This window comes from Lepidochelys kempii, chromosome 1 (genome assembly GCF_965140285.1).
Source record: "Lepidochelys kempii isolate rLepKem1 chromosome 1, rLepKem1.hap1, whole genome shotgun sequence".
Classification (NCBI taxonomy): Eukaryota; Metazoa; Chordata; order Testudines; family Cheloniidae; genus Lepidochelys; species Lepidochelys kempii.
Genome location: NC_136380.1, coordinates 188,146,508 through 188,173,870, shown reverse-complemented (window position 1 = coordinate 188,173,870; position 27,363 = coordinate 188,146,508). Strand labels below are relative to the sequence as shown.

At 41.3% G+C, this 27,363-nt stretch overlaps 2 protein-coding genes across 14 annotated transcripts in view; both read left to right on the top strand.

Annotated features, from left to right (window-relative positions):
- ARL6 (ARF like GTPase 6) overlaps positions 1-1,415 on the top strand; it is a 36,937-nt gene extending 35,522 nt beyond the window's left edge. For all 8 annotated transcript variants that reach the window (XM_073305155.2, XM_073305129.2, XM_073305108.2 and 5 more), the window contains one exon: positions 709-1,415. In XM_073305155.2, the coding sequence (XP_073161256.1) occupies positions 709-734 (26 nt within the window). In that variant the 3' untranslated portion in view covers positions 735-1,415. The remainder of the gene's footprint in view (positions 1-708) is intronic.
- A 2,384-nt stretch (positions 1,416-3,799) lies between these two features.
- The window catches only part of CRYBG3 (crystallin beta-gamma domain containing 3), a 145,481-nt gene continuing 121,917 nt past the window's right edge, over positions 3,800-27,363 (top strand). For 4 of the 6 annotated variants that reach the window (XR_012154199.2, XM_073305192.2, XM_073305213.2 and 1 more), the window contains exon 1: positions 23,973-24,385. Coding sequence is in view for 3 of the 6 variants with exons in the window: in XM_073305192.2 (XP_073161293.2) it covers positions 24,243-24,385 (143 nt within the window). In the remaining 3 variants the exon portion in view is untranslated. Of the gene's footprint in view, positions 3,916-23,972; positions 24,386-27,363 lie in introns of those variants that run through there. The other 2 variants (XR_012154202.2, XR_012154203.2) reach the window with 2 other exon arrangements.

Genomic DNA, 27,363 nt, shown 5'->3' with positions numbered 1-27,363 from the left:
TCTTTTTGCGAATACAGACTAACACGGCTGCTACTCTGAAACCTGTCATTGAGGAATAGGTTATTGTCATCTGCCCAGAAAAATATTTATTTTATTTTATTAAAGTTATAACTGGAACATATACTTTGCACCCACATTCCATTTCTGCATGAGTTAATTAAGTACACATTGAAACGTTGCTAAGAAATGCCATTGGGCAACAGTGGGAAGTGGCATTGGGCAACAGAAATATGGTCAGCAGTGGGAAGCTGCATTTTCATGTGAACTGCATTAATACCTCTGTAAGACTGAAGTTGAGTCCTATAGTTTATAAACTGTTCAGGATCTAAGCTTTTATGGAATTCAATTACATAGAGGTCCAGAACTTGAGTATAGCCAGAGTTGGAATGCATACTCATGTAACTTCCTGTCTATGTTGTTACCCTGATCCAGGCAGTCACATAAGGTGTGGAAAAAAATAAAATAATTTTGTGGTAGTTTCTTTCTGTTTAAATGGCAGTTCTGGCAGAAATTGTTTAATCAGAGAGGAATCTCAGAAGTAGACCCGCTAGGGTGCAAGTTGAAGATGCAAACTGCAATTTTCTCCTGGTTACAGATGCAACAAATGATATTGTCATTTTGTAACCTAAATATATTGGTTTTCTTTTGGGGGTGACAGTTCCACTAAGTGCGGTGTACTAAAGTTAGTATTTTTCTTTTTGTTACCAGATCAGATCCAAGCAATGAAGACATGAGAGGCCAGTAAGATAAAAGACCTGTCATACATTAACTTTGGCAGTGGATGTACAAGCCCCTGGAACAGGAAGGAAGACCTAAAACAAACAAACAAACAAAACCTATATACAGTGCATTCTGTTGGTTCCTTTCATTATCTTTTACAAGGGCCCAAGATGAGTAAGCTTTTTAGAAAATGTAGTGCATCAGATATGTACATACATGAATTAAATTAAATCTTTGCTAAGTCTGGAGAAAATACTAAAATTAAAATAAGCATCTGCAGTCATTTAAGTTTTATTGTGAAATACAATTTAAGCTTATAATACATCATTTAAATATCCAGTTTTTCGAAGTTACTAATGATTTCTGTGTGCCTGCATAATTTTTTGCATGTCCAAACTTGAGATACCTTTTAAAGAAGACTTTTTCAGAATGTGGATGTGCAGCAGTTCTTGAAAAGTAGGTCCCCATAAGGTGTCTCAAGAAGGGCACTCAAAATCAGTAGTCACTTCTGAAAATCTTGTCTCCTGGTTTTAGCTTTTCAGAGTATTTTGTAACATTGCAAGTTAAAATGTGATATGTGTTTGTTATAAATGATTGCAGATGTTTTTAAGGAATTGCTCATAATGTAATGTATGGTTATGTTGTAATGTAACAGCTGTACACACATTTCTATCAATAAAATATAAGATACACAACATGTTGTTTTTAAGCTGAATTGTGTTTGTCATCGCCTCTTGATGGTTCTCAGTTTTGAATTGTTAACATTTAATCTAAAATTTCCTTTTAATTTTTTGTCTAATTCACTGAGAATAAGAGAACGGAATGCGGTAATAGAATCGAACTTCCTTTGCATAAAACTGTGTTAGAATTACTTCTCTTTGGTAAACTTTCATATAAGTTACACCTTTATGCCTGGCACTTCAAAAAAACTACCATTTAAACTTGCATTTTGAAAATGAAGTTTGTCCACTCGACTAGAACATAATCCTCTTCCTATTGTCATATAAAGTATCTTTTTACGTATCTAATGTGGTAGACTAAACTGTTTAGCATCAAATCCTTGCAGCAAACTAGCTGGATGGAAAAACATCCCAGATAGCAATTTAAGTTGATCTGCTCATGCCTGGGAAATAGATTTTATAATTCTGCTAGGTTTTTCTCTGCAGGAATAAAAAATCCAGAATTGTGGAAGGAGGGCACAATATTTAGTACTATTGGAATGTATTGGATATAGTAATGGAGTGAATGGCTAAATTATGAGGGAATGTCAGCACTGAATTCTTACGACATTTTCCCTGCCCCCTCTCGTTTTCATTTTTTGGAGCAAAGAGAACTGCATGATATAGTGGAATAGCTTCATATATTTTCAGTTAATTAAATAGTTATGTGGAAACTAGTACTAGCTCAACCCGTTCATTACAGGCAACTAAATATTCATATAAAAATGTTCTTACTACGAGTCAAAGCTGAAGAATATTTACTCCTGATACTGCCTCTTCTCCAGACAGTACCTATCCTTCATGTCCTGTCTCCATGGCATCAGATGTTACTGAGGGTATGTCTACACTGCAATAAAAATTCATGACACCGAGTCTCAGAGATTGGGTCAGCTGAGTTGGGCTTGTGGGAATTGTGCTGCAGGGCTAAAAATGGCAGTGTAGATGTTTTGGCACAGGCTAGAGCCTGGGCTCTGAGACCCTCCCAGCTATGAATATTATCCACTGTATATTACTAACTTGTTTTGGATCTAGGTAATATATGAATAGAAAAGAAAAACACTCAGCGGGGATGTAATTTTTCTTGGATTAACTATTTTTTAAATAAAATAGTCTCGATAGGCTGAAGTTTTGTAGTTGTAACTAAACATAACATTAAGGGTAAAGTTGTACCTAATGCTGAAAGGAAGTTTAAGACCCCGTATCATATGGTTTAACTAGGTATGTGACTTTCTTGCTTAAAATGTGTCTGAGTTTAGACCTTGATGTTCCCCTTCTTGGATAATGACTACTCCTTAAAGTGCTAAAGTTTACTTTCTGTACTTAGAACTGCATCTTCTCTGTTGTGGGAATCTGCTGCTCATCAGGCTTGGAATTGCTGATTTCCCCCCCCCCCCCCCCCCGCCAAACTCTCAAAGAAAGGCAAACTGTTACTGCTTTCACTTGCTCCAGTGCAGTTTGCCTTGTGAACTGCATTGATACTGCTCCCCAGTCTTCTGCCTTTATGCTCAGATGCAGATGTTTTTTGCAGCAGCACATTAAGGGCTCTTTTCTTTTAACATTTCTTGATATCTTTTCCTCCTTCCAGCTTGGTCTTAATCTGTAGTGAGAGGTTTTCAGGAAAGGAAGAGCGGGGACTCCCATTTCCTAGTGATTTATTCCCCAAACATTTCAACCATTGAGAGGCCCATTTGGCAATGTCTAAAGACTTCTATTCTTGTGTTTGGATGTGAGCTGCACAACTCCAGAAAGAATTAATGCCAGTATGGTAGGGTTAGGAATTACTGCATTAAAATACCTCCTAAGAGTGTATTAAATTAGTTTTTTATTTGGATGGTCTGTCCCTCTTTCTCCAATCTTCTAAAATTTTGGCCTCTTGTAGGCTGCCATCCTACTGAAGACAATAGTACATGTGTATATGACTTTAGAGAGTTAATCCTTTTATGAAAGCTGTTTCTGTTTTCTAATTACTACTAATTAGACATCTAATTTCTACATTAGTTTGTCAGTTCTGTATAAATACACTCTAGTTACAAAAATGGTAAAATAATGTATAATTTTTAATGATTATGATTATTTGTTATTGCCATAGGAAAAGAACAAGTGAGCACAAAGTGGCAGCCTCATACTTCTATTTTTTTTTATCATCTAGAATTTAAGAAATTCATTACTTTGAGCAGATGTGTGTTAAGAATAAATGTAAATGACTTTGTTTACTATAACAAGCAACGTGGAAATGCTGATGACAGATTCTAGGCTGGCTATCTTGAAGCTAAAGTCAACTGTTAAATGCACTAATATGTCTTCTTAGAAAAAATCACTAGGGCACTGACCAATAAATTACATATTCATTTCCAGCAGGCTTTAATTCCTGGAATGTTTTAATTGCTAAGTGGACTAGAGATTTATGGGGGGATGAAGATGTCCTACTCTCTGCACTCCATTGAGAATGAGCACATAGTGAGATATGAAGTGAGTGGTAAGTTATCATATTCTGCTCTATTCACAGGTGTAAATCCAGAATAATTAACTGAAGGGGCTGCTTAAGATTTATACTGTTGCAACAGAGCAAAATTTGTCCCGAGGACTGTAAATCACACCATTCTCTCCTGTGTCTACGCAAAATGCTGCTGTTGTACTCTTCTCCAAAGGTTGATGGCCTGTCAGTCTTTTACTGCTGTCAGAACACTAACAACATTACTTTATAATGCCAAATAATTAGAATAATGTGTTGTACCATGAAACTCTTAGTGTGTGTGTGTTTAATGCTTGTGAAAGATGTCAGACTAGCAGGAGGTAACACGCATGTATCAGAGAGATTAAAAAAAAAACAACCTGTTTTAAAATGTTGATATATCCCAATTTTTATTGAAAATCCTGCATTTTGACTGATTTTTAGCCATTAGTTGTAGAGATGCATTGATCTGCTTGGGGGCCTGGATCAACATTCAGTGCCCAGGCCAGGGAAGCTAATGATCCAACCAGCAGACCAAATCCCTTGATGAATCCTAGTCACATGCTATCTGAGGCATGTTGCGCATATACTAAGAAGATTCATCTGCTATGTAATATAGTAGGTCTGATTGGGGGTGTTGTGCATAGATATTATTATGGCTACTGCCTAATCTTAATACAGGACTTCTTCTTCATTATAACTAATGCCAATTGTGGTGGTGGTTTTAACACTATTCTATACCCTTAATATGATGTGAGGCTGTGTAGTACATGCCATGGTAATTTATTTCGTGGAAGCATCTGCAGTGATACAAACTAGTGCTTTATAATTAATTTGCCAATGTTCAGCCAATTAGATTACTATTCATATCCACATGAACTTTTCTAGAGAACAAGTCCTTAGTTTGGTAGAATGGTTCTGTAGGAACAGATAATTCTAGATGAGTTGTTGCTGGCATCCCGCTATAAGATTGAGCTAGGTTTGCTTTATTTCACTTTTCTAATGAAGGTGTTTCCCATGCTATACTAATTTGATACCCATAAATGCCACTGTTCTAAATATTTTTTTACAAAATTATTAATTAAATGAAAGTTATAATACCAATAATTTATAATACCTGTCACTTGAAGGTCTTAGTGTTTTATGAACTATCTATTAAATGTAAACACTCCTATGAGATATACATTATCCCAATTTTACTGAAAGGAACACTGACGCATAGAGAGGCTAAGTAATTTCCCCTGTGACATGCAATGGGCACCTCTGAAAATCAGGCCAAGCTTATTTAGGAACCTAAATATGTATTTAACAGCCTAATTTTAGGCATCTAGATTTGAAAATAGCTTTGAAGAGTAGTAACTACCATATAGGCTCAGCAAGACGGTGACTGGGCAAAATATTATTTGGCCATCTTAAACTACTGTCTCTGCCAAAGGCTGTCATCAGTTTAGCCTTAGTAAAGGGAAAGAAGGACATTGGGAAATGTGGGGAAGGCACCAAGATAGAGTACATGGGGAAGGAGAGGGAAGAATAAGATGTGTGTTTGGGGTGGAATAGAGTAAAGTTCTAATGAGCTCAGAATAGCAACAAAAGCAAATGATTGAGCTAGATGATTGGGCAGGATACAGATGAAATTTAAAAGGAAAAACTGTATCTAAAAAAGGAAATGGATAGATAATAAAATGGAAAATATCATAATGCCACTATATAAATCCATGATACGCCCACACCTTGAATACTGCATGAAGTTCTGATTGCCCCATCTCAAAAATGATATATTAGAAAAGGAAAAGGTACGGAGAAGGGCAATGAAAATGATTAGGGGTCTGAAATAGCTACTATATGAGGAGAGATTAAAAAGATTGGGACTTTTCAGCTTGGAAAAGAGATAACTAAAGGGGGATATGATAAAGGTCTATAACATCATGAATGGTGTGGAGAAAGTGAATAAGGAAGTGTTATTTATCCCTTCACATAACACAACAACGAGGGATCACCCAATTAATAGGCAGCAGGTTTAAAACAAACAAAAGAAAGTACCTTTTCACACAATGCACAGTCAACCTATGAAACTCGTTGCCAAGGGATATTGTGAAGACCAAAACTATAACTGGGTAAAAAAAAATTTAGATAAGTTCATGGAGGATAGATTCATCAATGGCTATTAGCCAAGATGATCAGGGATGCATGCGCTTGATGTCCCTAAACCTCTGACTGCTAGATGCTCAGACTGGATGACAGGGGATAGATCACTTGATGTTTGCCCTGTTCCGTTAATTCCTTTGGAAACAGCTGGCATTGGCCACTGTTGGAAGACAGGATACTGGACTAGATAGACCATTGTTCTGACCCAGCCATTCTTATAAACCAGTAGAGCCATTATTTTGCACTTTATAACAGTACAGTAAAACTACAGAGTTACAAACTACAGAGTTACGAACTGACCGGTCAACCACACATTTCATTGGAACTGGAAGTATGCAATCAGGCAGCAGCAGAGATTCTTCCCCCACCCCCAAAAAAAGCAAATACAGTACAGTACTGTGTTAAATGTAAACTACTAAAAAAATAAAGGGAAAGTTTAAATAAAGATTTGACAAGTTAAGGAAACTTTCTGTGCTTTTTAATTTAAATTAAGATGGTTAAAAGCAGAATTTTTCTTCAGCATAGTAAAGTTTCAAAGCTGTATTACATCAATGTTCAATTGTAAACTTTTAAAAGAACAACCATAACGTTTTGTTCAGAGTTATGAGCAACCGCCATTCCCAAGGTGGTCATAACTCTGAGGTTCTACTGTATTTCAAGAGCTCATTTAGGATTAAATCAAGAATTGATTAGCCAAATCAGTTCGTAATCATGTGGCACAACTTTACCTGCCTACACAATTCTGATTGGCCAGCACTCATGTAGGCAGGTAAACCTTTTTCAGGTACTTCCAAGGTAAAAAGATGGTATTGTAATACTCCGGCTTTACAAACACTCAGGTATCCTTTAAATTCTTATAAGTTAAGAATAGACACTGTCAACCTGGGGGAAAAATTAACACAGAATCAGTACTTGACAACTTTAAAAGTTATCCACTGAGCATTAGATGTAAGCAAGTCAGTGTGGCTGATAACTTTTATGGAAATGACTTCTAAACAAACTGGATTGGTTCCTAAACTAATCCATTACAAGGGGAGGAAAAACACCATTTCCCCCATCTAAAAAAAGCTGACCCATGTTGCAACTAAGTGTTAAGCTGAATTTTGACAGTTCTTCGAGTGATTGCACATGTCCATTCCACTCTTGGTGTACGTGTACCTCATGCACAGTTGGACTTTTTTTCCCTCCAGTGGTATCTGTTGGAGTGGCGTAAGCACCCACTACTGCTGCATGTCACTGCGTGTCTGTATAAAGGGCCCCGCTGCACCAGAGTCCACTCAGTTCCTTCTTACAGCTCAGGACAGTCATTGGAATTACTTGGCTTGCGTTAGCAAGTGCTTTGTGTCCTCATAGTAAATTTATTGTAAATAGTTTTCTAGTTGATTAGTACTTAGTTAATAGTGTAGACAAGATTTTTTTTTTTCAGGCCCCAGTTTGGGGTTTCCATTTCTTGGTACCAAAGGATGCCATGGTAACAAAGGCATCAAACCCTGTGTCTTTTGTGCTAGGCTGATGCCCATGAGCAACCCACACTCAAGGTGCTTGAAGTGGTTAGGGGAAGCTCATAGTTTTGATCATTGCCAGCTCTGCAAAGATTTTAAGATTAGGACAAGGAATGACAGAGGAACCAGGCTAAAGTTTTTGCTCATGGAGGCAGCCCTGAGACCTCTGTCAGAGCCTATCCGTTCGGGCTTGGCACTGAGTGCCTTGGCATAGGTTAGGAGCGTACCTCCTATGTTGCCTGAAAACGGGCACTGCTCGCCCTCCCCAGTGCCAAAGAAGAGGCACAAGACCTACAGGCAGAGTACTGAGAGAGCAATGTCCCTGGAACCGAAATCCTCAAGGCATGGGGATAAGAGTAGAATGCAGCTGAAACCCAAGCATTCCTCTTCTCTGGTACCACAGAAAGTGGCACCAAGGCAGGTCCTTTTGAGTCTGGGGCTTGATGGAGCGCCTTTCACATCTGTAGTCCCAGGACCATCTCCATACTGACCATGCTGGAGGCATTTCTGGTAGTTAGAGATCGATTGCGCCTTTCAGTACAAGTATTCCCGACAGTGCAGGAGACCACGCTCTTGGTTCCAGCAGACCTAGAGGCTCCAGTTTCATCGGTGCAGCACTCAGTATCGCGACAACTGCCATTGCCTCAGATTCCATGCCTCACAGTCCCATTGAAAGGCCAGCCTGGAATGTTGGCTGTGCTGGGTTCTACTCCGACCTGGTACCGGTCTCCAGCACTATTAGGAGCAGTCTCTTCAGGGAACATCTTCCCCCTCTCCCTCCCATTGATTGTAAGACTCAGCAAGAGTTATTGAAGAGGGCGGTTTCAAGCTTGAGGATCCAGGTGGAGGTGGTTAGGAGACCTTCCCCACCCTTTTTGATATTTTGGCCACCACAGAGCCTTAGTGAGTGGCCTTACCTATTAATGAGGCAATTATGGGTCCCATTAAGTCTCTCTAGCAGACCCCTTCGTCCCTTCCTCCCACCTCAGAGAGGGCTGAATGTAAATATTATACTCCGTCCTAGGGGTTTGAATATCTGTACTCTCATCCCTCCTAGGTTCTCTCCTAGGTGGTGTCAGTAGCCATTGAACAGGAACAATAGGGCCAATGGGGAGCAATCCCAAATCAAAAGATGTGAAAAAACTAGATCTGTTTGGTAGAAAAATGTATTCTACTGAGAGATGCAACTCAGGGTTGCCAGCCAACATTCTCTTTTGGGACATTATGATTTTAATGTTTGGGATTCCATATTAAAGTTTAAGGACATGCTGCTGGAAAATGCTAGGCAGGAGTTCTCTTTTGTTGATGAGGGGTTATCTGTAGTAAGAACTTTGCTGCAGACTGCATTGACTGCAGCAAACTTGGCAGCTAGGACCATGGTTTCTGCAGTGGCCAAGCTCAGGAGCTCTTGGCTACAGTCCTCTGAGCTTCTGCAAGAAGTCCTACAGACATTACAAGACCTGCCCTTTGAAGGGTCTTCACTGTTTTTGGAGCAAACCAACTCTAAGTTCCATGGCTTGAAGGACTCTAGGATGACTTTAAAGTGTTTGAGGTTGTATACTCTGGCCCCATACAGAAAACATTTCTGCCCTCCGCATACCTGCCATTACTCTTCCCCTGCTCCTTATTAGTACCTGTAGAGAAAGAAGTGTAGAGGTTATAGACATAGACCACCTACTTCTTCTGCCTCTGAATCAATGCCTGCTCCATTTAGACACCCAGGGAGTACTGAACAGATGTTTTGATGAGTTGCTTGAAGATGCCATGACAGTCCAGGTTTCATCTTCTCTCATATTCGCAACTGCCTTTCCCAATTCCTCAGTGCTTGGTCCTGCATAAGCTCGGACCAATGGGTATTAAGTACTGTATGTAAGGTGATGAGTCATTCCTGAACTAGAGCCTGGTTAAGTCACATGCGTTGATTGATCATTCTTATGCTAGGTTTCAGCCAATATACAAGTCAGGAGCTGGGCTGGTGACTCAAGGCAGATATATAAGCCTCAAAGGAGAAACAGTAGCTCAGCACCTGGCTTATGGATTGGATGGAGCCTAGCACAGGAATGACTCATCAATGCATGTGGCTTAATCAGGCTCTAGTTCAGGGGTGACTCATCACCTTACACACCTCTAATTTGTTTCTACCTTTCCCTTTTCAGAGACCACTGTCACACGGAGCCACTCCTCCAGAAGGTTCAGGCTCTCCCTCAGGTAGGAGCCATAGAGGAGGTTCCACAGTATCTGAGGGAAGGGGTTTTATTTCCATTATTTCCTAGTCCTGGAAGCAAAAAGAGGTCTCAGACCAATTTTAGACCTGTGCCAGCTCAACAGATATCTTAAAACGCAGAAAGATTTGCATGGCAATTCTGGCTTCTGTTATTCCTTCCCTGGATCCTAAAGACGGATATGCTGTCCTCAGTTTAAAAGATGCCTCTTTTCAGGTGGCAATTTATCAGTCACAAAAAGTATCTCACATTCGTAGTGATACATTCTCATTACCAGTTCACTGTGCTGCCTTTCAGCCAGTCAGCAGCTCTGCAGGTTTTCAGAAAATGTATGTTAGTGGTAACTGCTTTCCTGAAAAGGGCAAGGAGTGCCAATCTGCCCTTACCTCAGTAGTCAAAGGCCAGTCCAGGCTCTGTCCAGTGTACATCTTATCCAGTCAACTTTTGAAGTTCTAGGTCTACTGCTCAACTCAGATAAGTCTACCCTTTGTCCAGTTCAGAGGGTAGAGTTTGTAGGAGCAGTATGGACTCTACTCAGGACAGCTTTCCATCCAGACATGAAATTCCGAACAATTTGATCTCTTGCTGCAGATCTCAAGGCTCACCGAGTCATAACAGCTTGAAATTGTATAAGAGTCCTAGGGCATATGGCCTCATCCACATACGTATTCCAGCAAGACGGACTACATCACAATATTTGTTGGCTGGCTTCCATTTATTAGCTAAGTTATCACCATTGGAACTTTGTATTGTGTGTTCCTCTTGAGTATTTACTTCTGTAGATTGGTAGGCAGATCCAGCCAGTGTTTGCGTAGGCGTTCCCTTTGTCTGCCTTTAACCTTTGCTAATGTTGGTGACAGATGTATCTGCCCTGGTGTGAGGGCCTCATCTGGATCCCCTCCAAACTCAGAGTTTAAGGTCCTCAAAGGATCTGTCCCTACATATCAATGTCAGAGAGCTAAGGGCTGTCTGCCTAGCCTGTCAAGCCTTCCTATCTCAGGTCTAGGGGAAAAGCCTGTTTGTTCTCACAGACAGCATTGCGGCAATGAGCAGGGAGGAGTTCGTTTTTCCCTGCTTTGTCAAGTGGCAGTTCACCTATGCAACTTTTACATTGCCAGTTCATTCAGTTTGGAAGCCTCTTACCTTCCAGGAGTGCTGAACGAGCTGGCAGACTGCCTAAGAGGAGTCTAGGATCATTTATGAGTCACTCTGTCTGCCTGGATGTAGACAGACACACGTTTTCCAGCAGTGGGGAATCCCCAAATAGACCTATTTGCAACCAAAACCAAGAGGAAATGCCATCAGTTTTGCTCCCTACAAAGTCACAGAGCTGGTTCCATGACAGACGCTCTCCTGGTACCCTGGTCAAACAAGCTTTGCTATGCTTTCCTCCAGTCCCACTCCTACATAGTGTTGCTAAAGATCAAACTGGACCATGCCCGGATTATACTAATAGCCCCAACGTAGGCTGGCAGCACTGGTTCTCCACTCTACTGAATGGGTCAATGGAGGTTCCAGCTTCGCTTCCACTGGACCAAGACTTAATCTCCCAAGATTATGGTTGACTGCTCCCCCTGAATCTGTGGGTGCTTCATTTTAACAGCCTGGGGCTTCCATAGCTAGATCCTAAAGAGGAATTTTGCCCAGAGCAAGTTTGCAATGTCTTGTTAAATAGCAGAACACTCTCTACCATGTCTACTTACATGTCAAAGTGGACGCTTTTTTCCATCTGGTCTCATGAAAGGACTATCTGTTGCACTTAAAATAGCAATTGCTTCTATCAGGGTCTGTTTTGCAGCAATATCCGCTTTCCAGCCTTGTGGATATCAATTCTATATTTTCTAATGCTATGACAATCAGATTTGTGAAGGGTCTGGAAAGGTTGTACCCTCAAATGAGGGAGCCTGTCCCCCTTGAGACTTGAACCTAGTTAGTCAAGGCTCATGGGGCCTCCATTGAAGCCTCTAGCAATGTGCTCCTTGCTTCCTCGTTAAGCTGCATATTCTGATATCTGAAACACTTTATGCCAACGGTTCTCAAACTGTGGGTTGCGACCTCTTTTGAATGGGGTTGCAAGGGCTGGCTTAGATTTTCTGGGGTCCAGGGCTGAAGCCCGAGTCCCATTGCCCAGGGCCGAAGCCAAAGCCTGAGGACTTCAGCCCTGGATGGTGGGGCTCCGGTTGCAGGCCCCCTGCCTGGGTCTGAAGCCATTGGGCCTCAACTTTAGTCCCCCTGCCCAGAGCAGTGAGGCTTGGGCTTTGTTCTCCTCCACACACACCCAGGACAGTGGGGCTCGGATGGGCTCATGCTTTGGTCCCCCTCCTGGGGTCGTGAAGTAATTTTTGTTGTCAGAAAGTGGTCGCAGTGCAATGAAGTTTGAGAACCTCTGCCTTATACAATCTTTTTTTAAGGATAAAGTATATTTTCACCCTCATCCAAGATTTCTCTCAAAAGTGGTATCTAATTTTCATATTAACCTGGTGATTTTCTTACCTACATTTTACCCCAGATCACTTGCCAATAGAGAGGCGCAAGGCCTGCACACTTTCAATGTTAGAAGAGTTTTGGTGTTCTACAGAGACAGGACTCAGCAGTTCCATTTGTCAACCCAACTATTCATGGCCATCACAGACAGACAGAAGCTGAAGCTGCGTATCTTAAATAGAGTTCCCCGCAGTGTAGACCAGGGTAAAATAATTTTACTCCACTGTAAAATAAAACTCGAGTGAACTATATTGAATCCTCTAATGTGCCAATATTAAGCCTTCTAGAAATTATTGGCTCATGTGATAGTTTTCCTTTGATTCTAGAGAGGGAGTTGAGAGGAAGGGATGGTTTGTGGTTGTGGCATAGGATTGGGGAGTTAGGAGCTCTGAGGTATGAAACACTTCTTCAACGTTGCCTTCACAAGCACATCATACATAAAATAAATATTTAAGAATTCACACACAGTTTCTCCCTGGGAAGAGGAAGAGGGAAAGAAAGAACCACACATGAAAGGATGTTAGTCACATACATCAATACTTCCAGAAGGTGGTAGGATGTGTGAGGGATATGCTAATAACCTGAATAGAATCTAGCTTCAATTTATGGCTCTGCCACAGACTTCCCATATGACCTTGGGAAAGTCACTGAATCTTTCTGTGTAACAGTTCTCTATTTGCTGAATGGGAACACTACTTTGTATCAGTTGGGGGGTGGGATGGTGGATTTTCAGAGGCCTAAAGGGGAGTTAAGTGCCTAATTCCCATTGATTTTCCTAACTCCTCTTTGTGCTTTTGAAAATCTTCCCCCTTAGGAGCAAGCTGCCTGAGGCAGGGATTATCTTTTACTATGTGTATGTCAGGCACCTGGCATGATGGGTCCTGATCTCAGTGTGCGTCCCTGGGTACCACTAAAATAATTTTAGGAAACAATTACCAGAAGTTTGAACTATCACTATTGTTAGAATACTCTTTAAATCATTGTCTCATCTTATTCTTCTCAACTTTGTATAATCCTTGTTGTATTTGCATCAATGATTGGATCATGATGATAACTTAAAGTTGTACAGAAAATCTTAAATATTGTGTAGGAGACGGAGACATTTTCCAATCTTGTAAAACCTTTTCACACCAGTAGAAGGGCACTCTTTACTTACCCATGGACACAAATTATGATTATTAAGACAATTCTGCTTTTCCCTGCTAAATTTTTGATGATTGAGTTTTTTTTAAAAAGTTGATTTCAATTATGCTAATACTTAACCACCCAATTGTGTACACAAAATCTAACTGGGAATTTCTTGCAGAAGGTGGGGCCCCGCAAGGACTTTAACAGTTAATACTGGCCACTCCAGGCTTGTATTAAACTCCCAAGGTTACAGCTTTTCTCTGACCTTGGATGGGTAGATGCTGCCACCACCCAAGTGCAAAAAAAATCTTTTGAACTCAGCAAGGCGCACTTGGGAATTCCTCCACGTGGGGTACCCTCAAGCCCTTTCACACACACACCCCCTCTGGGGAAGAGCTGAGAAAGAAAACAAAGGAAAGCAGCTGTTGCCACCGGCTTATGAAACAACATATGCACAAACCTCTTAGGACACAAAAATCCCGATCCTGTTCTTAAAAAAGGTAAATTTTATTAAAAACAAAAAGAAAGAAAATACATCTGGAACTTAGGCTATTGCTAGATTTAAAAAGAGCAAATACAATAATTAAGCATCAAGAATGGTTTTCTTGAGGTCCAGCTTACATCAAAACAAAAGCATTTGGGGGTTAGCACAGAGAAGTCCACCAGCCTTACAGAAATAAAAGAGAGAAACCTAAGTGCATCTTTCTAGACATTTCCTGATCTACTTACATATCTTGGGTCTCAAATTGAGTAGTTCTAGGTATGATCTGGTGATTTTCATACCTGGTTCACAACTTTTTACCGCATAGCTTCAGCCCTGTCTCTGCTCTGTCCCCTCTCTCCGGAGAACAACAACAACAGACAGACAAAAGGGGAGTTTTGTTTCAATTTTAAAAAGTTCTAGCCTTCCCATTGGCTCTTTTGGCCAGGTGCCCACTCACTTCCCTTTACCTATGCATGCAGTCAGACTTTTTAACTCTTTACAGGTAAAGCAAGTAGAGAACAGCTACCAAGAGGGATTCTGTAGCTAACTGGCTGGCTGGTGTTCACAAAAGGGAGCTACCCCCGCCCCCTTCATTTACCACAGCATATTTCTTAAGATTTGCCGTATAGCCTATTTTTGTGCTTTTTGGAGGCAATCTGCATTATTGCTTTTACAGTAGAACCTCAGCATTACAGACACCTTGGGAATGGAGGTTTTTTTGTAACTCTGAACAAAACGTTATGGTTGTTCTTTCAAATGTTTACAACTGAACATTGACTTAATACAGCTTTGAAACTTTACTATGCAGAAGAAAAATGCTGCTTTCTCTTTATTTTTTTTAGTGGTTTATGTTTAACAGAGTATTGTATTTGTGCTTTTTTTCCCCCATGGTTTTTTTGTTTTTCTTTTGTTTTGTCTCTGCTGTTGCCAAGATTGCATACTTCCGTTCCAAATGGAGGTGTGTGGTTGACTGGTCAGTTCATAACTCTGAGTTCATAAACTCTGATTGTAAAATGAAACTTATATGTACCTTCAGACAAGTTTTGAATTACTTTTTCCAGTATCTGTGCTAAGACTGAATAATTTGCTGACTGGGTGATTTGTGGGCTTTCTTTATATCTGCAAGTTTTATTATTCTTGAAAACCTAAATAAAATGAAGGGGCAAATAAGTTGTTTCATGCAGTCTCTTTGGACTCTGGAACATTTGAAGCTGAAAACCTCTGTTAGGCAGAATTCTTACTGAATCTAGTTAATTAAAGAGACTGGTGCAAGCACACGAGTCAAGATTATCCTGGGTTATTTTTCTCTGTGATTAAAAATCAAGACTCTTCCTTTGGAGCAAAGTGAGTGCTTCCTTCCAAGGAAGTAGTAGGAGTTCATTCTACCTGTACTACATTTGACTGTTTTCCAGGAGAGGAAATAATTTTTTGGGAAGGAGTATGAGGGCTTTGGAATATGATTTTTGCATTATAATTTCCATCTTGATTGAAATTGAGCAAAGGTAAGGTGTTTGCACAATTGTTTTTTTGACCTGACAAAGAAACAATATTCATGTATCTATCACAGACTTGTAAGATTCAGAATTATCACTAATGTAATTTTGGTTTTCAAAGGCTGGGCCATCTCTGATCTTAAATATAGTTTATCTGTAGATTAGATGCAGTTGTTTGTGCATATTATATAGTGAGTAGTGTTTAATTATTACTAGTCTGATATTTGTAAAGCGTTCTGAGATCCTGGGGTGAAACGTGTTTTTATTAACTACAAAGTATTATTTGTAGAATCTATATTTGGTATCTTTATTTTCTTGTAAGAGGAATGTTTTGATAGTCCTCACATTCTTTTGGGTAGTCAGTCATTTGCACTTTCTTGTCATATATATTATATGTATTACAAATTGAAAGATGTTTAAGATACCAAACTAATCCATCTAATTAGAACTTTAGAACATAGGGCGGCAGTAGATAGAAGGTTGGCTTAGCAAGAAGGTATCAGCTTAGAGAGTGTGCTAGCATTAAGGGCCTGCTGAGAATCCTTGCCTTCCATTACAATAGAAGGCTTTCAGCAACAGGCAGGATCAGCCCATAAGTGCATCACCACTGGCATGTGTGCGTCGGTCTCAGCACAAGTAGTGAGTTTTTGTCATTCAGATCACACTGATGTAACTTGATATTGGTGCCGTGGAAAATGTCCTAAAAGCCATTTTAGACTAGCTGTGTTAATTAGCTAAAATGTACTAACTCTGTTATCTTTCTAAGTAGTCCAGATTTGTATGCCTTTTTGCCCCTTCCCTGGGTCCACCGAAAATCTGTTTTAAATGAACTTTGATATCAGTTAGTCTTGCGTTTCTGCTCATAAAAAGAGCCAAAAGACTGATATTCTTTAAAACTACTTTTCCATTTTAAGTGTTTTTGCCATTGTGTAAATGTAAACAACACAAACTGCCGTGATGAGAATAAATGGAAAGGTTTCTGTAAAAATAATTTTATGCCATTTTGTAATATGAAATACGTTGATCCCCAGCCACAGGGGAAACAGTATTAATCCTATTAAAAATTAGTTATGGCCTTCAGTAGCTGCATGAGAGAGCTGCAGTTAATCTTAATAACATGAGCCATTTCTAGATGCCTCCTCCGTGCACCAAAGCATTTAACAATAGCAGCTGACCATGCGTCTCTTCTTAAAACAACTTTCAACAAATCAAATTGGGGAACAGAGTGTTCATAGTTAAAAGACACAAAAAATTGTTGTGAAGCTGGGTGCTGCATACTCAACAATATAAATTATAATAGGTGGGAGACTGATCCAACCAACATAACTTCATAACCAAATAGTTTATACCCTAAAAATCTTTGCAAGTAAACTTAATCTATGAAGTGTCTACATTTGAGATCCAAACTCTAATCAGTTTTATTATACACATTCATTCTGCAATGAGCACATGGGTTTGAAATCATCATGTAACATAATATACAGTATATAGTTATTTCAGCATCCAGAAGAGTGATTATATATTAGCTAGCCAAAAACAGTTGGAAGTGGTTACATGAGATTCTGTTTTCATACTTGTGGTCTCATGCTAGACGTTGGAAACCTTGTCATTATACACTGTACTGTAGGGAGGACAAATAAGAGGTGCCTGATGGACCACCTAATAAAATAAATCAATCTCAGATTTGCGATACTTTTACCTATGAGTGCGTTTTCTGAAGAGAATCAAGAGGTATGGCTGGCAACATTCATGCTGAATGTATTGATCAGTATATTTTCTGATTTAGGAAATAAAAAGCAAAGAGGTTTGGTTTTTTTTTTTTTTAAGGTAATAAAGTACCTCAGACATTTAAATGAAAAAGAAAACTAAACTGTACATACATTTAGGAAGACTATACTTAAAACTATAAGATTTCATGTATTAGACCAGAAAGAAATACCCTTGAGGAGGTATGTTTTGGTGTCATCTAGTTGCTATAATGTTTGCAAGAAAAATTTTAAAGTTATGGCTTTAAGACCTATATTTTGTCTAATTATCACTATACGATATCAAACAATCTAATGCAGTTTTAAAAATAATAAATCAGTACATTAAAGAATTTTACTTTCCTTCTTTCTGTCAAACTAAGCAAAACAATTTACTAAAACATTTTAAAGGGCCTGTAAAAGGAGGGAAATTCTGAAAGCACAATCAGTTAAAATGTCACCATCTGTTCACACTGAAGAAACAAAAGGGAGGGAAATTTTCCTGGAGTGCAAGCCATTATATTCTGAATGGCAGCAGAAAATAACAGATTGTGGAGTGGATACAACTTTCTCTCTTATTTGAGGTAGTGACCCTAGTGAAAATTTTAGCAGGATGACCTAAGAAACTAAATGTAAACATCTGGGAGGAGACTGGGTCTGAGGTTTGTTATTCTCTGTTTCCATAGTTCACGCTGAAATTGTTTTAATGAGTTTTTGCTAGCTTGGGCCATATCATTTTACCTCATACTGGGCTGGCCATACGTGGCTATTGTAATTTGAGGCAGATGACTGTGTCCCTCCATCTGCTTGGCTTGCATGTGTTAGTAATGTCTTTAATGTTAACAGCTGTGCTAATATGCTATGCCACTTGCCACAGAGTAAATATGCATCCTAGGGCATAAGTGTAAACTTTCCCCTACATGGAAGATATAGATGGTTAAAGCTGGCTTGCTATAGCCACACATGCCTGTGTCTGTTGTTTTATTTTTGTGCCTAATTTATTTATTTAGAAGGCAGCTGATGGCCAAAGACTGCTGGGTACCTGACAAGATAATAAACGTATTACAACTGCAGAAGTAACACTGCCCAGCTTTGGATAAATGTAGTTTACAGTATGAGTAGAATACTTATCTGTGTGCCCCCAAACCAGAACTGTTATTGCATATATGTTGATATTGTTTCTGTGTTTGAAGAAAGGAAAAACAGTGCCTAGATCTAAAATGATTTTGAGTGCAAAAATTTACCAGAAGGGGACTAGAGTTTCAGATTAGTTTGGCTCTTTGTACCTGGTCCATTAGAGACCTGGTTGTCCACTGTGTTGCATTGAAGAGACTCCCCTGCCAATTTAATGGTAAGGTTGACAGGTTCTAGATGCAACTACATCTTCTAACTGTCTGTCTCTGTGTGCAAACCACTTATCGTTTCATACTTAAATACTTCACAGTGTTGTTGTTAGCATTAATTGATGATTGTTCAGGCTTGAGGATATTGTGTACTCTATAAACACAGATTATTACTGGGTGCTTTTCGGTTCTTACAACTCAGGGATTTGAGGTTATGGCAGTGATGGGGTGGGGAAAGATTGTGGTGTACGAGATATGTACCTATGTACCGAAGAAACTAGAATGTACTTGGGAATAATCAGTCATGAGGACTTTGTCTGAAAATGTGATGTTTGTAACCAGAGAATAAAGGTGAGGGTGGAGTTTCTGGGGCGTCTGCCAACACTGTGACCTACTCATGCAATTTCATTTAATTGCTCTTTATAAACTGTTGCTTTTCTAATTTGTCTTCAGAATCATAATTACTTTTATTCCAAACACAAGAGGGATCCTCTTGCCCTAAGCAAGAGTATAAGTAGGGGCATAGCGAGCAGATCGAGGGACGTGATCGTTCCCCTCTATTCGACATTGGTGAGGCCTCATCTGGAGTACTGTGTCCAGTTTTGGGCCCCACACTTCAAGAAGGATGTGGATAAATTGGAGAGAGTCCAGCGAAGGGCAACAAAAATGATTAGGGGACTGGAACACATGAGTTATGAGGAGAGGCTGAGGGAGCTGGGATTGTTTAGCCTGCAGAAGAGAAGAATGAGGGGGGATTTGATAGCTGCTTTCAACTACCTGAAAGGGGGTTCCAAAGAGGATGGCTCTAGACTGTTCTCAATGGTAGCAGATGACAGAACGAGGAGTAATGGTCTCAAGTTGCAGTGGGGGAGGTTTAGATTGGATATTAGGAAAAACTTTTTCACTAAGAGGGTGGTGAAACACTGGAATGCGTTACCTAGGGAGGTGGTAGAATCTCCTTCCTTAGAGGTTTTTAAGGTCAGGCTTGACAAAGCCCTGGCTGGGATGATTTAACTGGGAATTGGTCCTGCTTTGAGCAGGGGGTTGGACTAGATGACCTTCTGGGGTCCCTTCCAACCCTGATATTCTATGATTCTATGATAAGCCAAGAATTGACTTGAGACCACAAGGCCCATCCATATGGGGATCTCTTATATTTTGTAGTAACACTGCTGGTAATCTGCCTGTAGCTAGCAAGTAAGAAGGCATTCTCAAAGTCTTACTTCATCTTCCTCTATATTGGGCTGACAGTTCAAAAGCAGTAGGACCCTTTATGGCAGTGGTTTTCAAACTGCGGGTCGCGATCCAGTATTGGGTCGCGAAATGTAAGGCACTGGGTCATGGCGGCTCTGGTCAGCACCGCCAACCGGGCCATTAAAAATCCCGTCGGCAGTGCTGCCCGGCTAAGACAGGCTAGTCCCTGCCTGTTCTGACACTGCGCTGCACCCCGGAAGCGGCCAGCAGCAGGTCTGGCTCCTAAGTGGGGGGGCCATGGAGCACAAGTTCCCGGCCAATGGGAGCTGGAGGGGGTGGTGCCTGCAGGCGAGAGCTGCGCAGAGCCACTTGCATACCTCTGCCTAGGAGCCGGACCTGCTGCTGGCTGCTTCCTGGTGCCAGGACAAGGCAAGAAGCCTGCCTTAGCACCCCAGCTGTGCTGCTGACCGGGAGCCACCCGAGGTAAGCCCACGTCCCAGTCTCCTGCCCCAGCCTTGAGTCTCCCCAAAAAGAGTCCCCTCCTGCATCCCAAACTCATCATCTCTGGTCTCACCCTAGAGCCTGCACCCAGAGCCCTGACCCTCTCCCACGCCCCAGCCCAGACCCCCCACTCCACACACTGAACTCCTCATTCTTGGCCCTACCCTGCAGCCCTCACCCCCACACCCCAGTCCTGAGCACCTCCTACACCCCACTCCCTCATCCCAGCCCCATTAGGTCATGGGCATCAACAGTTTTCTTCAACTGGGTCACCAGAAAAAAGTTTGAAAACCACTGCTTTATGGGGAAGGCTTAACTTCTGGGCTTGGTTTTGGGCTTCTTTTAACAGCAGCACCTCCGTGTTGGAAACATCTGCAAAATAACTGTAGTCACCTCTTGGGAAGGTGGCTGACTGGCCTTTCAGCTGCTAGGAAATGATTTGTTCCTTAAGTGTCTGCATGTTCAAAATGAGTTCAGGATAAATACTAACACCCTGAATAAGACTTGTTTAACAGCAGCTTTTTACACTAACTTTACATGAGAGGCAGAGCTGACTTCTGTGAGAAACAGTGGGCCAAGGAAGAGACTCTGTGAGACAATCCCAACTTTGACATGAGTTGCTAAGTGCAATGATCAGCACTCTGTGAAGTCTTATATACTTGCTAGATGTCCTCCTTTGGCTGGAACTGCCCTGGGTTTTTAAACTTTGTTCTCGGGACTCTGAGACCTGGCCAGTGGCACAGGCAGTTGGTCAAGGATTTTTCAAAGCTGAGGTCCTGCTTAAGATGTTGCTGTGTGTAGCAAACTGACCTCAGCATGTGGCTTTCAACTTCTCCTTTCAGCTCTCTCGCCCAGCGTCTTTGTGTGTTTAAACACCAGTAAGAGAAGCTGAGGCAGGAATCAAGATTGCTCAGCCCCAGACTGTCTCCCGGCTGCTGATTGAGCAGATGGGCTATACTACAAACTTCATCTCCACCATATATGTGGCCAGCAAAGCAGGAGCATCAGCTTCTGCAATGCTGCAGTAAACAGGATAGAGGGGAGGATAGTGATGGGAATCGATGGGTGGTGTGGCACAGAACGAGGACATCATCAGAGGGAGAGAAAGGGACATTACAAAATGGGCTAAAATGGGGGGACACAGAAAAGGAGGCTCACAAATAAATTGAGGTATGTAGTCGGAAAGAAAGGAAGGAGGAGAAAAAACCATCAAGGGGAGGAAGAAGGAAGGATTTTTTTCCACATAAGGCACTGGACTGGGCTGTAGAAGATTTGAGTTCAGTTCCAGAGTCTACTGTGACTTAGGGTGAGTCATTACATTTCTCTTGTGCCTCAGTTGTATATCTATTAAATGCAGATGATATTTCTTTGCATCAGAGGTAGGACTTCTGATTTTAGGTTTTAAGTGACGAACACCAATAAAACACCCCTGATTTAAATAAATAAATAAATGTAAAAGGCAGGCTATCCAATAAATATGGAAAAAACACCAGAAATGGTCATTTGTTTCTGAGGGCTTATAGTAATGTGGACTACGGGGTGTGTGTGTGTGTGTGTAATTTCTATATTGCACTAGTGTATTGCACATTAAATGGTCTGTGTAGACCGTACTGGTGTGCATTAAAGGTTCCCTAGTGCTGTTTGAAACAGTATTACATTAAAACACACTGGGGACTAATACAAAGAGATTACTCATTATTGTAATGAGTAGTGTATATAATATACGTTACGTGTTACAGGATATACAAAGAGTCCCCAGTTTTTGGACATCTATCTAAAACTCAAAAATTGCTAAAAATAAACCCTAACAAATTAAGTTAATAAACTCTGAAAAACAAAAGCCCTAATCATAGGGTGTTGTCAGGTTGAGCTCACTAATGTTGTTGATGTGCTCTGATGCTATAGTGAGAGGAAGGTCATAGTAGCGAGAGAGAGAGAAAAGGGGAGCAAAGCCCCACAACCCACCCACTCCCATCAGGGGAGATTCATAGATTCCAAGGCCAGAAGGGATCGTTGATCATCTAGTTCAGTGGTTCTCAACCTGCGGTCCATGGGCCTTTTGCAGTCCAGTCGCACACAGCTCCGTTCCATGTGACATCCTCAGAGCCATCTAGATAGTATATATATTGAGTGGACGCGGCCCACATAACACACACAGCTGCATATGCAGCCCACAATGGTAAATAGGTTGAGAACCATTGATCTAGTCTGACCTCCTGTATAAGCAGGTCATAGAACTTCCCCAAAATTATAGCATATCTTTGAACTATTTTTTTTTAAATCTTGATTTTAAAATTGCCAGTGATGGAGAATCCACCACAACCGTTGGTAAATTGTTCCAGTGGTTAATTATCCTCATTGTTAAAAATGTACTCCAATTCCAGTCTGAATTTTTCTAGCTTCAACTTCTAGCCACTGGATCTTATTAATACCTTTCTCTGCTAGACTGAAGAGCCCATTATCAAATGTTCCCCATTTGTACGGACAGTGATCAAGTCACCCCTTAACTTTCTCTTTGTTATGCTAAATAGATTGTGTTCTTTGAGTCTATCACTGAGGCATGTTTTCTAATCCTTTAGGATGCTACATGATACATTCTTCCCTTAAAATGGCCCAAAAATATTAAAAAGTGTACGCAGTTTCTTATTTTGAAATGAATGTGCTCCTACTCTGTTTCAACCTAAATGTTGCAACCCCAAGTTTAGTGTAGGAGCATGGAAGTACTGACTAGGGACAAAGAGTTACATTGAATGCTATAGTTTCCATTATCAAAATGCAAGTTAGTAGGAAAAGTAGGAAAATAGTAAAAACGAGGCTAGATTTAAAGCATTCCTTCACTGTTGAGGATTTTGAAGACTCCTGAAATTATCATGACTCTCTTCTTCCTGTTTGCCATTTGTCTCCTCCTGTTAATCCTCACTTCTGATCTGTTCCCTGACTTTGTTCCTGCAAATTACAACATATTAAATTAAGCAAAAAGCCCAACCAGTAGGAACTAACAAGATGTGTATATTACAGCTTATTTTGATTTTCAATACTACTTGTCTCTGGCCATTTGTCTTGTCTATTTAGCTTGTATTGCAAGCTCTTCTGGGCAGGGACTGTTCCTTACTGTGTTTATATAGTACATAGTCCAATGGGGCTCTGATCTTGGTGCCAAGACAAAGGCAACTCTAGGCATTCCTGTGCTATAAGTAATACCCTTGAAACTTTTCTTCCTGTAACTTGCAACCTTTGCTGATCATCTCATCCTGTTACATTGTAAATACTTGTCTGTTTTTACCTGTCTGTATTAATAGCCTGCATCCTCCCTATGCTTCACACCTGAAACTTTTGTTTCTCATCTTTTGCCATAGATCTAATTTAGACTCTAAGCTCCTGGGGGTCAAGGTCTAGTATTTGCTTGTTATGGAGTGTCAAGCTTTAGCAATGCCTGGAGCATGTACTATAGAAGCAATTAAAGACAACAGCGTCTGCCCTAAAGCATGGGCCCACCTCCTGGGTTGGTGCCAGTAGTAAAGAACATAGACCATTGAAGCAGGAAATGTTTAAACTAATGCTCGCCTTGCTCTGGAGCACAGTGAATCAAGGTGCTCTACTGGCATGTGCTACAACCAAGCACTGTGCGTGTGCTTAGTGGAGGTTGGGATTTATTAACATGGTCGCCTGGGGAAGGCAAGCCTCAAGTCAAGCAACCTGAAGTTCCTGGCTAACGAGCCGGCAGGGGCTGGAGAGGAAGCAGCCTCTTAAGCCGTGCCTAGAGAGGAGGAGAAATGGGCGGAGCTGCAGCGGCCCGGGCTGCTGATGGGTTGGGGGGCGTGCCCCTGGCCGGCCGTGGCAGCTCCGCCTTGCGGGGCGGGCGGCAGGGAGCCGTGCAGTCGCGGTTTTGTCTCGGCGGCTGGGGGGACGGGGCAGCTCGGGGCGGCCGCCTGCGCTCTTCCCTTGGGCAGCTCCCCGCGTCTCTTCCCCTCTGCGATTATGGACTAGGCAGGAACTTGGAGAGGGCAGGCGCGGCGGTGCTGTGCTGTGCTGCTGGGAGGAGGCGAAGGGATCCCGTCCTGCCCCTGCTCCGAGCCATCGACGCCGCTTCCCCTTCTCACTCTGCCGGAGATGTCCGGCTGGGGCAGCCAGAGGAGAACCGGCTCCTCCTGGCATAGCAGCTTCTCCAGGTTCTTCACCAAGAGCCCTCCCCGGGCCAAGGAGGAGCAGGAGGAAGGGGACAAGGCGCACCTCCGGGAGCCGGCCACGCACAGGTAGGCGCGCAGCCGCATCGGGGAGCGGGGGGAACTTGTTGGGAACTTGCCTGGTTTTCTTGATTGCATTTTTCTTCCTCTCTCTCTGATCTGGAGGGATACGCTAGAGATCTCTCGTACGCCCCACCTTCGGAGACTCCGAGCCCCATTGAATCCACTTTCATTTCTGGCTCCCTCCAGCACTGAACAGTGTAATGGGAAACAGTTGCCAACCAAACTCTTAGAACAGGCTGAGAAGCAGAAGTCAGTGGCTACGTGCCAATTGCCAAGGGCAGCTGGGGCGCTTCCAGATATTACAACACTAAAAAGGAGGGGAGACCGTTGTTGTTTATTATTTTGAGCGGCTTGGAGAGGGTGTGTGTGTGTATGTATTGTGAAGTTTAAGTCCAGCTTGGGTTACAAGAGAGAGAAATTATTGGGATCCCTCCCTCTGTTGATCGTCAACCCAGCAGCCTCGCAAAGATCAGGTAATGTCACAGTGTCATTTTGAGGCAGTTTCAAGCTGTGACGGTTTCACTGAGCGTGGCACTCTGAACCTCTCCTTGCCAAAATCTCCATAAAACGGTAGGATGCTTTAAAACTCGCCTTGAAATCAATGTCAGATGAGTAAATTTCAGTCCATGGAAGTAAGGATTTACTGCTCTGATACAAAGAGACTTGAGGATGGTAGTTGGATGGGCTGATGGAAACTATGTAAGTAGCAATATCACATTAGGCAAATTAGTGCATGAAGAAACGAAGCCACTTTTAAGTATCTCACTGGGGACTAAAGTAATGTAGAGTTGCACATTCATTTTCTGTTAGCCAGAACACCATCGTTAAAGCGAGGACACAAATGTACCTGCCTAGTCAGTCTCAAGTGTTTCTCCCCTCCCCAGAGTTGTTTTCAAGAATGAAGTGGGGGAAGGGAAACAAACTTGACAGGAAGACTCTCCACAGGACAAGAAGTGATGCTTTTTGAAATTTGGCAGTGGACTAGCCCTGAGACATTATGTGCAATTTTAATCATTTCTGAGATGAGCCTGAGCTGCAAGCTTTAGACCTGCACCCCCTGATGTTCAGGTGGTGACTGGATCCAGAGTTTTGCTTTTGGCCCTGTATAAATGTAGCTGTATCCTATCAACCTGCTTTTTCTCCTCTTACTGTAAATAAACTGCATCAAAATTGCTAAAATTAATTTAAATGCTTGGTGTTGGGGTTACTCAGATCAGAAAAATACTGTTCAAGCTTTCTTAATATTGCAAATAGAAAATTGTTTCTGACCATCAGTGTCTCTGTTGGATTTTTTTGGTAATTTTCTTCCAAACAGCTATAACCCCTTTCTTAGAATCTGAAAGGTTGCAATATAGGGTATAGGATTTTGGGGTTTTGTTTGTTTGTTTTTTAAGTTTTTACTATTATAGCTTTCTCTTTCTGTGTTATAAATCAGATGCTACTGCAATACAAATACTGATCGTGTGTTCAAATGTTAATATGAAATATGTGACCTACAGTTACAATCCTAAGCAGTACCAAAGTTACAGAAGTCCAAGTACCTAGGTTCAGTGGTATTCAGTGACCAACTTATAAGCAGTACAGGAAAGGCATGGAGTAAATGGAGAGAAGTGAGCAGAGCTATCTGCCTTAGGAAAGTGCCAATCAAACTGAAAAGTAAGATCTACAAGACTGTAATTAGGCCTGCACTTTTGTATAGCTCTGAATGCAGGGCACTGAGGAAGAGACAGGAGGAGATCTTGAATACAGGGGGAATGATAATGTTAAGGCGGATGCTTGCAGTTACAAGGATGGACCATGTTCAAAATGGGAATTAGGGGAAGTGTGAAGGTGGTACCAATTATAGAAAAGCAGAAGGAGTCTGCTGGGTTTGGGCACGTGAAAAGAACATGTGGAAGAATATATAAAACACAGGGTGTTAAACTTTGAAGTGGGGAGTAAGAGAAGGGTTGGAAGACCCAATACTAGATGTATGGATGTCATAGAAAAGGATTTGAAAAGCTTTGGAGTTTCTGAGGAACTGCTTTAAGATCAACTGGAGTGGAGAAGGACTGGAAGATCTAACCCCATATAGATGGGACTAAGGCTACAAGAAATAGAAGTATTAACAGTAGGAAACAGTTTATTAATGTGTCACATTGATTGTAAAGAGAGCTTACAAAATGAAGTAAGATCTGAGACCTCTACTTGGTTTCTGATTTCTGGCCACTGTCCTCAGGAGATTGAAAGAGGAGAAAACTGTAGTTTTCTTATGGAAAGATGTATGTTTGACACTGCTCTGCTGGGGTCTCTTGTGGTTACCAAACTTGTCAGATGATCAGCTTTTTGCTGTATCAGACCTTTTTCTTTTATTTAATATATGTGTTTTAAATTTTGGCGTTTCAGGAATAATATTGGTATGCATTGAAATAGAGAAAATGCTGATCAATACAATGAGCTGGTGGATATCTAAGTAATTCTTCCTGTGAAAGATGTGGATTTCAAAGTTACCTCAGAACTCTTGCTTCTCCAGCTTACTGGCAGTGTGGTGAATGAGATCCTCTCTAATTAAAAGTGCAATTTGCACTACTGTCTTGAATGGGTTATCTTAAAGTTCCCCTGGATACGTAGTGATTAAAGAGGTTCTTAAATGTCACTACAAAATGTTCAGTTTTGATGCATCGCTATATTGAATATTCCGAGTAGGCATGGCCCCATTGGCCTTTCATTAATGTGACCTGGTCTGGCAAAAAAAAAAAAAAAAAAAGAACAATATTAGGCTCAAAAGCATCTGTCTGGCTGCCGGGCGAGTTATCTTTGCCAGGGGAGATTAATGTAGAGGGAAGAGGAACAGACTTGGAAAGTGAAAAGGCAACCAAAAATGTCTAGTCAAGCTTCTTTTTGTCAGTGCTTTGGAGTAGTGATAGTTACTGATCTTAAGGGGCCCTTCAGAACATGCTCCTTGTTATGGTCAATAGGGAATGGAAATATCCTAATTTGGATTT